Source organism: Lampris incognitus, chromosome 5, assembly GCF_029633865.1.
Source record: "Lampris incognitus isolate fLamInc1 chromosome 5, fLamInc1.hap2, whole genome shotgun sequence".
NCBI classification, from domain to species: Eukaryota; Metazoa; Chordata; class Actinopteri; order Lampriformes; family Lampridae; genus Lampris; species Lampris incognitus.
The window spans coordinates 32,327,029-32,339,320 of NC_079215.1; the positions used below are offsets into that span (position 1 = coordinate 32,327,029).

At 41.5% G+C, this 12,292-nt stretch overlaps 1 protein-coding gene across 1 annotated transcript; it reads right to left on the reverse strand.

The window, feature by feature from the left end:
* Nucleotides 1-396: 396 nt before the first annotated feature.
* On the reverse strand, nt 397-2,426 carry LOC130113491 (E3 SUMO-protein ligase ZBED1-like). Its single transcript, XM_056281107.1, has 2 exons — nt 2,215-2,426; nt 397-937 (listed from the first exon to the last, which is right to left on the reverse strand). Exons 1-2 carry the CDS (start codon nt 2,394-2,396, stop codon nt 430-432), a joined length of 690 nt encoding a protein of 229 aa, XP_056137082.1. The 5' UTR covers nt 2,397-2,426; the 3' UTR covers nt 397-429.
* Nucleotides 2,427-12,292: the final 9,866 nt, after the last annotated feature.

Consider the following 12,292-nt stretch of genomic DNA (forward strand, 5'->3'; position numbering starts at 1 on the left):
TCCATCGTGTGGCATTCGCTGTTGGAATTGTTGCATCACCAAAACACGCTTCAAAGCAGTCTTTAAACGAGGTGCCACTGTGGAGGAGGTTGGCTGCACGGGATAGCTTTGCTAGGGTGCTTGACAGCCCACTGGTGTCTTTCAGACCATCTTTTATGACCAACTGCAGTGAATGTGTGAAGCATGATAGTCTCTGCATCTTACAGTTCTCAGCCAAAGTGTCATTGACTGTCTGTTGATCTTCTGGCATCAGGTCTTGCCATATTTCATCATCCTCCTCAAATGTGCTGGGATCATGAGCTTCAGCATCACAAGGATCCTCTAGGGGAAAGCTGGCCTGGAAAGCTTTTCTCATGTTGGATGCATTGTCAGTTATGACAAAGTTGATCTTGTCCTTAATCAGGTATTCTTCAGCACAGCATTCAAACATCATTGCAATCTTCTCTCCTGAGTGTTTCCCATGCACTCTTTTGCAGGAAAGAAGATATGACTGAAGGCTGAGTTCCTGTTTTTTTTTTTATCCATTGCCACTGTGTGTGCTGTCACTCCAAGGAATGACCGCATCTTTCGATCACTCCAAATGTCTGTGGTAACAGCAACACTCGATGCTTCTGCCAGCTGGTTCTTTATCTGTTCTTTCTTGACTTCCACCATTCCTGGAATGGTCACAGAGGAAATTGTGGATCTTGCTATGGGCCGGTACTGAGGGTCCAGGACATGCAGGAAGTGCTTGAAGTCCTCGTTGTCAACGATGGAGAGTGGCAAGCAGCACTTAATGATTAGATCTTTTACAAGGGCATCACTTATAGCCTTCTGACGTGGATGTTTGAGGTCGTACATCCTTTGCTGTCCATCATTTAAAAATGATGTGATAGTCTTCTGACCTGAAGCAGCTGGCATCACATCTGAAGCAGTGGAGGCACGGTATTCTTGAAACCTAGGGGAAGATAGGATACACACTTTAGCTTGCTGATGCCAAACTGTTTCAAGTAATCTTTCTCACAGCAAAAAATGTGTAACGTTATAGCTATAACAATATGCAATAACAATACAAATGTTACACATTATACACATAGTTGTTTGAACCATATCCAGTTAAGTTACATATTTAGTTATCTATATAACTAACATTACCATATTAGTAGATTAACTAATGTAAGCTAGCTGGATAAATGAAAAGTATGAGAAAAGATACATAATTTATGAGACAAACAGGACAGGGATTAATTAGCAAAACCCAGTCATTTAATTATTGATTTAAGTATGTTACATGCTACCTAGCTGAGCTTTAACTCTCTATCCTCCGTGAGTCTGTATGTTTATTCTGTATGGGTCAGGGAGGGTGTGACTTTGTTAGAAGACAGAGCCAGTTCATAGTACTGTTCAAAAGCTACGTCGCGCGTGTCTATTTTTAGAATTTGGCACACCCAATGCTGCATATATGCAAAGAAAAATATCCCCATATTTACAGTAGCCTATGCCGTGTCACCAATCGTGATACGGTTCGGTAGTTTTCGGTACATCGGGGGGGGGGGGGGGGGGTGCCACATCCGTCAAATCTCGTACCGTCTCCAGCTCTCAAGAAAACCAATGGCGGCATCCACATTAGCTTTCTTCAATTAGTCCATTTGGCGAGTAATAGCCTACAATTATTTTTATTTGCATTGTAAAGTTGTGCACATTTTATCAACATTATGTGTGGATGCATATAGGCTAGACTTCTTCCTTCTCCGCACGTGGAGAATATTCATGGCGGAGACCTGCCATGTGCAGATTTGTTATTGCTAGTTAAGATTAATGCTAACACGGTAGTTCAGAGTGGTGTGTTTTTTTCTGTTAAGTGTATGCTACTTGGTAATTAGCTAAATGATAAATAGGAGAAATCAGTTTTAATCTCCCTATAACACGAAGACGCTGCGTGTTACTTACCAACTCATCATTAGTGAGATGGATGGCACGCTCGTACCGAAAGCGAACCGTACTGTGACTTTTCTGTGCAATGTTGCATTAGCACTCTAACAGTAACGTTACTTAACTTACTTATACAATCTCACTTGGTTCTAGTGATATGATATACCCGCCACACGACCTAACCGAACATCTTGGACCAGTGGTTGAGTTACTTCAGAGGCTATTGTTACCGTAGCTAGATAGCTAGCTAGCTAACGGTAACTGATCACCAACCATATCATCAACTGACTGCATATCACTTACTTTTCTGGGTGCATCCTTGACAGATGTCTGTTGAAGTTTGAGGTTGTCCCGGTCTTCTCCTCAATGGTTCGTTTACATATCGAACATCTAGCAGTGATCTTGCTGGAATTTGTTGTAAAATCTGTGTAAGCAAAGCGCACAATTCGGGGCGTCTCTTTCGGCATCTTCGCGCTACTGAACATGACGGTATGCACGCCACGTGAATCCGCATGTAGGTGGAACACACGTGCCTGCCCTTACACGAAATTGAATAATGTTACAGTACTAATATAGCTATCAATATATTTTAATAGGGCCTATTATTAAAAAAAATCTAACAAAAACAGCCTTTATCAATTAAAAAGTCAGAGTCCGGGTCTCCAACTTCCGAGTCCGAATGCAGTAAATTCGCGAGTCCGAGTTCAAGTCCGAGTCATCAGTGCTCAAGTCCAAGTCGAGTCACGAGTCATGAAAATCAGGACTCGAGTCGGACTCGAGTCCGAGTCCTGGACTCGAGTACTACAACACTGGTTCGCGGATGACATTGTGATCTGTAGCGAGAGTAGGGTGCAGGTTGAGGAGAGCCTGGAGAGGTGGAGGTATGCACTGGAGAGAAGAGGAATGAAAGTCAGTAGGAGCAAGACGGAATACTTATGCGTGAATGAGAGAGAGGACAGTGGAATGGTCAGGATGCAAGGAGTGGAGGTGACAAAGGCATTTGAGTTTAAATACTTGGGGTCAACTGTCCAAAGTAACGGGGAGTGCAGTAGAGAGGTGAAAAAGAGAGTGCAGGCAGTTTGGAGTGGGTGGAGAAGTGTGTCAGGAGTGATTTGCGACAGAAGGGTATCAGCAAGAGTTAAAGGGAAAGTTTACAAGATGGTTGTGAGACCAGCTATGTTATATGGTTTGGAGACAGTGGCACTGACGAAAAGACAGGAGGCAGAGCTGGAGGTGGCAGAGTTGAAGATGCTAAGATTTTCACTGGGAGTAACGAAGAAGGACAGGATTAGGAACGATTATATTAGAGGGACCGCTCAGGTTGGACGGTTTGGAGACAAAGCAAGAGAGGCAAGATTGAGATGGCTTGGACATGTGTGGAGGAGAGATGCTGAGTATATTGGGAGAAGGATGCTGAATATGGAGCTGCCAGGGAAGAGGAGAAGAGGAAGGCCAAAGAGGAGGTTTATAGATGTGGTGAGGGAAGACATGCAGGTGGCTGGTGTGACAGAGGAAGACGCAGAAGACAGGAAGAAATGGAAACGGGTGATCCGCTGTGGCGACCCCTAATGGGAGCAGCCGAAAGTAGTAGTAGTAGATTTTTTAATAAATTTGCAAAAATTTCTACAAAACCTTTTTCACTTTGTCATTATGGGGTATTGTGTGTAGATTGATGAGAAAAAAAAGGAATTTAATCCATTTTGGAATAAAGCTGTAACATAACAAAATGTGGGGAAAGTGAAGGGGTGTGAATACTTTCCAGATGCACTGTAAATCAGATATTTTTCAAATTTTGAAAAATCAAAGTGATAAAACTGCCATCTATTTTCTTATTTGACAATGCAACGTTAAGGTTATAAATAAAATTTAATTCAATAATATAGCATCTGTATTTTCATGTTTTCCCTTAATGGTAGGCAAAATTCAAACGTTAATTCATTGTCGAAAGAGTGAAAAAGTGCCACTGCAAATATTTTTTCATGCCCATTTATTTCAAGTTTTTTTTTTACTCAAAATGTATGTAAGTGTACAGTTTGGTTTTGAAGAATCCTAATCTGATCATATGTTCACTGTTGAGTCAAATCAAATCTAGTTTAATTATATAGCCCAAAATCACAAAGTAGTCCCAAAGGGCTTTACAATCAGTGCATTATGACATCTATCCTTAGACCATGGACTTGAATGAGTAAAAACTCCACAAGAAAAACTGAAGTGTTATAGTCATAGTAGCCAAACAAGTAACGTTCCTGGGTAAAGTGTCTTTATGTATGCTCAATAATCCAAGTAAGCAAATCACAGAAACTTGAATCAGTTCATCGAGACACTACGTTTATTGGGAGACATGTCTCATCACTCATGTGACCTCTTCAGTCTCAAACTCAACTGACTGCGGGTATCCCCACCCTTATGCAACTGTGCTGTTTATTAGGGCGGGGATACCTACCATAGGCCGGGAGCCAGGACCAGCCCTCAGGATGTTTTCTGCTACCTTTTTTTCACTATTATTTCTTGTTAGCCTATACCTTGGGCCATCAGAAGTTGATAACAAGCACCCCCAACTCAGCCCCGTTTGGCCACAGGGGGCCAAAAACCCAATTTTTGGGCCATGTTCCTGGTGAAATTATGTACATGCAAATATTAAGGTACTACAATGGCATAAATAGTCATACAAGAATGAAATTTGGCAGATAGTATCCTGATACATAGGGGGAAGCAGGGAAATATGATTCTGGGGCTTGTTGCAACTCAATTTTAAGATATCACCCATACCATCCCCAAAAAGACAAAAAAAAGTACTGTCCGCCTGACAAATTATCATCAAAATGATTATTCTTCAGCATTTTATGGTGAATATGTGTGCCTCACTTGTGTATAGACAACTTCCCTAGTTCTTAAGCTTCAATTTGAGCCCAAGATGATCTTTCTATTTCAAAAATTACTCTTGCTGTGGCCGAAAGTCTTCTCTATACCTCAAATCAGAGAACATTTAATTTTTTAGCATTCCAAATGGGGGTAAGTGCAATTTATTGCATTTAACAATATGTTCATATGTACTGCTTACTACTGCTATCTGAAGTGAACATGAAAAGTGAATACCAAAGAACCTGTAGGAAAACAAATGCTTTTAAATGGTGTCTCATAGGCCTATAGCAATGGGCCTATAGGTCCAAAGCAATGCACTCAAGTAGAAGCCAACCACCAATAGAGTACAGCAAACATTTTTTATTATAATATTTTTTTTTAGAAAACAGATGGCTTTCATTTTATTAACAACAATGAAACATTAATTCCTACCCTTCTTACCCCATCCCATCCCACTGTCCCCAAAAAAACTACACAAAATATAGGCAAAGGGAGAAACAACAACAGAAGAAGCCAAAAATTCACCTTAAAAAAATAAAAATAATATAAAATAAATCATAATTGGTGGTTCACTGGGATAGTGCGCGTACCACAACACTAGTCCCTAACGCATCAGCATGGGTTTGAATCCGGCCCACTTCCATATGCTGCATGTCCTCCCTTCTCTCTTTCCCCACTCATGTCTCTTTCAACTGTACTATCTAATAAAGCTGAAATCCGGAAAAAAATCTAAAAAAATAAAATAAAATCTAAATTGCATTTGATATCTTAATCATCCCCATATTCCTCCTCTTCCTCATCATCATCCATGTTAGTGTGTATTTCCTCAAGGTCATCCTCATCTGTCCCCTCTTCTTCCAAGACATCAACAAGGGCCTGGGGGATGACGTCACCCTCAAACCACAGAGGTTCTAGCTTGCCATTGTCATTTACATGAAACCCATGGTCCAAAGGGGATGGGACTTCTGGGTGGTTTTCATGAGCCCTTTTCCAGATTCCTACTTGGTAGTTCACTCTCTTTATGTGCTGCAAAAGGACTTGCTTGCACGGTGGAAAGGTGGAAAGGTCAATAGAGAGACCTTGTCGCAGCTTGAGGCTTGAGCCACATATTTTCTTGACCTTGACCTCTCTTGCCTCATCAACCTGCTTAACTCGAGGACCAAAGCCATAGAGGCGACAGGTGAACTCTTCGGCACCACTGAGGACAAGCTCATCAAGCTCCCAAGAGTTCCCCACTGCAGCAAAGATCTGAATGAACTTTGAATTCTGATTCAGAATCTTGATCGGTCGCACCTTTCCTTTGCCTTTGAATGCTGAAGTGCAGTCGGCACCAGTGAAGGCATGCAAGGCCAGCAGAGCTGAAACATGTTCTTGTGAATAATTGTCAGCCAGCTGGTTGATACTGATCAGCTTATTTACCATGTCAAAGATGATGTCAACTGTGAATGATTTGGCGTAGTAGAGGAGAATGAAGAAAATGTCAGTCTTTTGCTCTGACTCTGACTGTTTTGATGTGAGGCATTTTGGTTTGGAAATAATTTATGTAGAGGATCACCCTCACATCAGTTTCCTCATGGTTTGAACAGATCTCAGGTAGAAGTTCTTTTGATATTACTCCAGCATGACATTCTATTTTGAAAGCTTGACCAGCCTCTATGAAGATGTCAGGCCTTCTGAGGATCTCTTCCATCATATCTGCAGAGCTCCAGTGCTCGAGAAGTAAATGAATGAATGATTTCTTGTTTTCATCATTTGTGAGGAAAACTTTCCAATCTGCAGGTCGATGAACATTCAGACCACTAACTATGAACCGTTCCCCACAACCTCTACGATCCCTCTCAGCTGATTTTGGTGAATGAAGACGGTCTGCATAAGTGTCTGTGCTGAATACTGTTTCAGCTGCAGCAGGTAGACATTTGAAGGTGCACTCTGATATAGTCTTCATTGTCCGGGGCACATCGTTCATGTAGAATGAGGAGTTTCCATCTTGAATGAGAGCACATTGGCTAGGAGAGGGGAGCTGTGCATTCTCAGCATCTTTGATCATGTAGTTCATCCCTTGTGCCTTGTTGGTTTTTGCAAAAAAGCCATCGATTGTTGAGATGGAATATGGCGTCAGAGTCAGGGGATAGCACATCAGGTCAGAGATGCTGATTTGTGACCTTAGTAGCTGTGATTTGATGAAAATCTGAAAGATAAATCCACTTGTAGCCTTATACTGGATTACTCTCTGGTTTGATGCCATAAGCTTCCTTTTAGGTGTTGTGGAAGACATTGTCTTGAATTTGTTTCTCTTGATAGGATTAAAAAAAGGACTTTCTTTGTAAGAAGACGATCACGGATGAACTCTTCTTTTTGAGTTTGGCCATTTTTCAGAGCATTCAGCACATCAGAGCGCACCTCTTCTGGCATAGCAGCGCCTGAAGTCAAACTTGTCAAGGGTTGAGAAGTCTCAAGCTGAAATGGGTTGATGAAACTCTGAAATGCTTCTATTGTTTGCTGCACTTGCTCCTCAGACCGATTGATTTCACGTGGTCTTAGATCTCTTTGCTGCTTCTCTGAATGCTCACCTCGGCTGCTAATCATATTCCACATGGCCTCTACAAACTCTCCTTTAGCATGGGCAGTCAGGATGTGACGTTGGCTGGCTTCATAATTGCTGGTGATTCCACAGATTCCAGCTGAGTATGTTCCAGAACCCGAGTTTGACTTAAGCCATTTCATAGCTGTCTCCTCTATTTTTTTGTCAACGTGGCAGCGGTTGCTTGGGATATGTGATCTGGCTACACTGATTGCTCCAGCGCGCAAAAGTTTCTCTGAACCAGGATGTGTTTCCTCAATGTGTTCAAGAAAGCATCCAAAGTATGTGAGGAATCTAGCATAATTCTGCTGATCTGAGCAGAAAAAGAGGTCTGGCATGATGTTTATGGCAGCTTTGTACCCATCATAGTCATTAATTTTGATTGCACTGTTCATTGACAGGACAAGCCAGATGCAGTCAATGTATTGCATCCAAAACCGGCCAGTTTCTCCCAGCTCCCCCTTTCTCACTCTTTCTCTAAATGAATTGTATTCTGTTATGTGGTGAGATATATCAGCCGATGATAGAACTTCAGTTAGAGTAGATTCATTTGGGGTATGTTTTTTCCAGAAAAAATGTACCTTCAGCTGAGAGTGCTCCATGAGTTTCCAGATACTTGTCATAGAGGAGTCTTTCAAGACCTTCTAGCATCGACTTGTGTGTGTTCATAGCTTTGTCCCAATTCTTTCCATCAGTGACCCCAGCCACAGAGCCTGTGGTGATCAGTTTTGCTTCCAAAGCCACTTCGACCCATCCACTCCCTTGACAGTATCTTCGGCCTATACCGTTCAAGTAAGCTCCACAGCAATGGAATGTACCAATGAGGATGATGTGCTTTTTATATTTTTCAGGTTCATTCCATATTAGAGGGTAGGCTTTCATGCAAACACCTAGGTCAAATGTACTGATGGTGTACTCTTGTCCAGCTTCAGAGGATGCGACTTGGCTGCATCTAAGGCATTCTTGAATGGTTGTCAAGTCAGTTATAGGAGCATTGAACATGGGATAATACCCAATTGTGGTGAGGCATTTTGGAGAACGGCCAGTAACAGACACCCAACCTGACAGACCAGGGATGTGCTGATCGCCGGAGTTGATTTTATGAGCGACCCAAATTATATCACTATCTGATGATTTTGAGTGGTATGTGGATGTGTTATTTGAATTGGATGACTCCAAGTTAGCTGGTTCAGATCGTTTCCGCTTGTAGTAAGTTGGCAACTCCTGAGCAGGACTTTTAAATGATCGTTGTTTTTTTGGAGGTTGAGTGTTCGGATTAGTGTAGGCTGACTCTTGTGTAGGCTGTGTTGTGGTCAGGGCTGCTGCATCTGCACAGGATCCTTGATCTTGCAGGTAGATGCCTACAGCGGTATGAATGGAACCTGCCCCCATATACATCTGATACTAGCTGATCAAAATTGTCCCAATCACAATGGAAGACTGCTCCATCAGGTTGTCTCTTGATAACATCTGAGTTGCTGATTAATGAAGCACTGTCCACAACTGAATTTGCCAGAGCCGTTTCAAGTTCTATTGAGTATGTGTAGGACTCACAGGGGCCAAGTCTATTTATCAGAGTGGTGATGCTCTTGGATCGGAAGAGATGGCATAGTGTCATACATAGTAAGATGTGTTCCTTCATCTTCCATTGACCTGCTGTAACTGCTCTGCAGATGTCTTGAGAAATTGATGATGCCAGATTGTCCTCCCGATATGATGGCTTCCTCTCACCGCAGATTAGGTTTAAAACAAATCCGAAAACCTCAGAAGGAATCTCCTCTTTTGGGTCAGGGAGATCCTGAGCTCTAGGAGGCCAAGGGAGTGGTTCGGAATTTTTGAAGGCTTTTAGGATTTTCTTGTGAAGATCATGGCTGATCTCTTTACTCCAATCAGTAATTCCCATCTCATAAGCTGAACGCACTGTCGTCTTCATAGATTCTTGGGATGTACAAAACACTAATGTGTCTTTGTATGGGCAAGATGAGAAGTCGATACTATCTTTGAGATCAGGACAGCATTAGATTTTTAGTCTCAGGTTATGGCTTGTTATCTGAGCAGGAGCTTCTTCTCCAAATTGTCTCAAGGTTTCATTATACAACACAGTAAGATGAGCAAGTTTCACAACCTGACCCTTTTGAATAACTTCTGTTTTTATATGAACATACACCCCATTGAAAGCTTTACCGATCATTCCCTTCTTTGTAGTTATTTCATCCGCTGCAGCTGTAGTGTCAGGCTGAGGTGCTCGCTTTACTAAGTACTGCTTGCGACAGCAGTCATGAAATTGAGCATCCTTAGCAAATAAATCAACTCCCTGGATTTTGCACAACAAATCTTCATCACCTAGTTCCATAGCTTTTTGCTTAATATTTTTGTATGCATTTGATTGGAATTTCTGCAAGCTATATCTATTGCCAGAAGCTTGCTTCACTGTGCCACTTTTGCAGAATATGCAATAATTTCCAAACAAAACGGAAGAATCCACATGCTCACGTGTTGGTCTAGTAGCGTATTTTTCTGCTTGACAATTTCTTGCTAAAGCACGGTTAGCATTACAGAAAAAAATGCGTCGACAGTTTTCATGATACCCACAATCAGCAGATAATTCATCAGGAATTGAGTCACAAACATCTGGCATGCCACCACAGTCAGACGTTTGTGTCAAAAGTTTGTTTTTCATGTCGTGGATTTCAGTAAATGCATTAAGTGGATCAGCCTTAGAAGAAAAGGCTATAAACTTAACATTTACTGTCCCCTTACAACCATGCAGAATGCAATTTCCCAGAGGTGACTGGGGTCAGGCACGTAGCCAGGTAGGTGGTTTTCGTGTCTGAACCCCCCCCGAAACCCCACGGCCCGTCTGAAATGGCACCAATAATTATTTAGTTATCGTTTTGATTATTTGTCACCGCCCCTCTAGCCTACTCATACACTGCATCTATCGTGACTGACAGGCGTTAAACCTGTCAGTTAATTTGTTTCCAAACATGATGTATCTTATTGGTCTGTTTCGTAAAACAAATAAAATCACACGCTTTTGATTGACTCAGGGGTCTGACGAGTCAGCTAAGCAACCTGCCACTGGTTATGCTAGCTAAATGGTCGATCTATAGTTTGCTTTTCAAAAGCAATGGAGCTGCCGAAAGCTACCTGTAAATCAGGCAAGAGCAGTAAAGTTAATATTCGTAAAATCAGTGATTTTTTTGTTTCAACGTGTCCCGACTCAAAAAAGAAAAAAAAAGAACATTACAGATGATCTGGTCACTAACGTTACCGAATTCCCGGAGCAAGTGTTAGCAGACCCGCCGTCCTCCTCCTCGGAAACGGAGCCAGAGTTAGCAGACCCGCCCGCCGTCCTCTACCTCGGAAACGTTTTCACACGACTTTGTGGATTATATTGGTGGGAAAATATCAGACGAACAGAGAAGAGAAATATACTCACTGGACTGGACGGCCAATATCGGACAAACATTCCCTACAAAACTAGGAGGTAAACTACGTTTCCAACGTCATGGGATTGACCAGTTTAGCTGGCTACCCTTACCAAAAATGAGTATACTTACAGTATATTTTTTAAGTATACTTTAAGTTAAGTCCAAGTATACGTGTAGACTTATATTTATAGTATACTTGTAGTATACTTGCTAAAATACTAAATTCGGACCACTTGAAGTATACTACGAGTATACTCTGAGTAACTCATAGTATACTTACTCAGAGTATACTCATAGTATACTTCAAGTGGTCCGAATTTAGTATTTTAGCAAGTATACTACAAGTATACTATAAATATAAGTCTACAAGTATACTTGGACTTAACTTAAAGTATACTTAAAAATATACTGTAAGTATACTCATTTTTGGTAAGGGAAGTGCTGTAACCTTTCATCAGCTGAACACTAGACAATAGAATTGAATTAATGATCCACTAGATGGCACCATTCTACCCCTTCCCTCACACACACACACACACACACACACACACACACACACACACACACACACAGTTTTTCATATACCAACCATTATGGATTATTCAACCAAATCTTATAAAATTGGCTAATTATTCTCTTTGTTTTTAACTGTTTTATTGGGTAAACAAGTTGAATAAACAAGTAAACATTTCTTGCAGCAAGGTAACAGAATGTTCACAAATAGACAGCTGCACACTAATTTTTTTTTTTTTCTTAATCAAAATGGATAAATGTGCGGCTACGTAGCGCAGTGGTTAGCGCAGCACGCTCTGGTGCCCAAAAATAAATCTTAAAAAAAAAGGATGATCAATGAATCACCTTATAATTTTTGGACGTATAGGCCAAGTTGTTACACTTCTGACGGATGATACGCCTCACCTCAGACACGGAAACAGACGGAAATTTGATCCGGGCATGCCCTGCAATGGACACAATTACCACAAGTTGTAAAGGTAGCCTTATGAAAGATATTATAATAATAAATAGGAATGCATGTTATACCCTTTAAAGATTGCTTCTATACATGAACAGCCAATCACAGACAAACTATAGCAGACCAATCATTTGCGTGGAGCCAATAACCCCCCATAAGTGAGTTTCAACCAACTGGTGGTAGTGTGTTGCACATGCCGAAATGGGTGAATGACTCTTGGTATGCGAGAAGTGACCACAATATTAAAAAACTCACCAATTAAGGCTTCGAGTTTTCCTCTATCCAATGACGGCTTGCATTCTAGCTCCTTGTGCGCCGCAGACTGTCTGCCTGTCAAGCTGGAGCTTGACAGGGCATCCCTGCCAAAGACTACAACGGCCAGGTCCCCAATGTAAGACGCATGTGTCGTTGAGCGTAGTGCGCTCAGCTTGACTTTTGAGACATAAACATCGGAACCTGGCACAAGACAGACCTGTAAAACATAATAGAAACAATTAGCACAACAAATCTACTTAGAAGAAGCTTTGAGAA

Bases quoted from the DNA above. Each gene is read 5' to 3' on its own strand.
- LOC130113491 (XM_056281107.1), bottom strand. From the start codon at position 2,396: ATGTTCAGTAGCGCGAAGATGCCGAAAGAGACGCCCCGAATTGTGCGC. The intron at 938-2,214 runs GTAAGTGATATG...ATCTTCCCCTAG, and splicing joins TCAAGGATGCACCCAGAAAA to GTTTCAAGAATACCGTGCCT.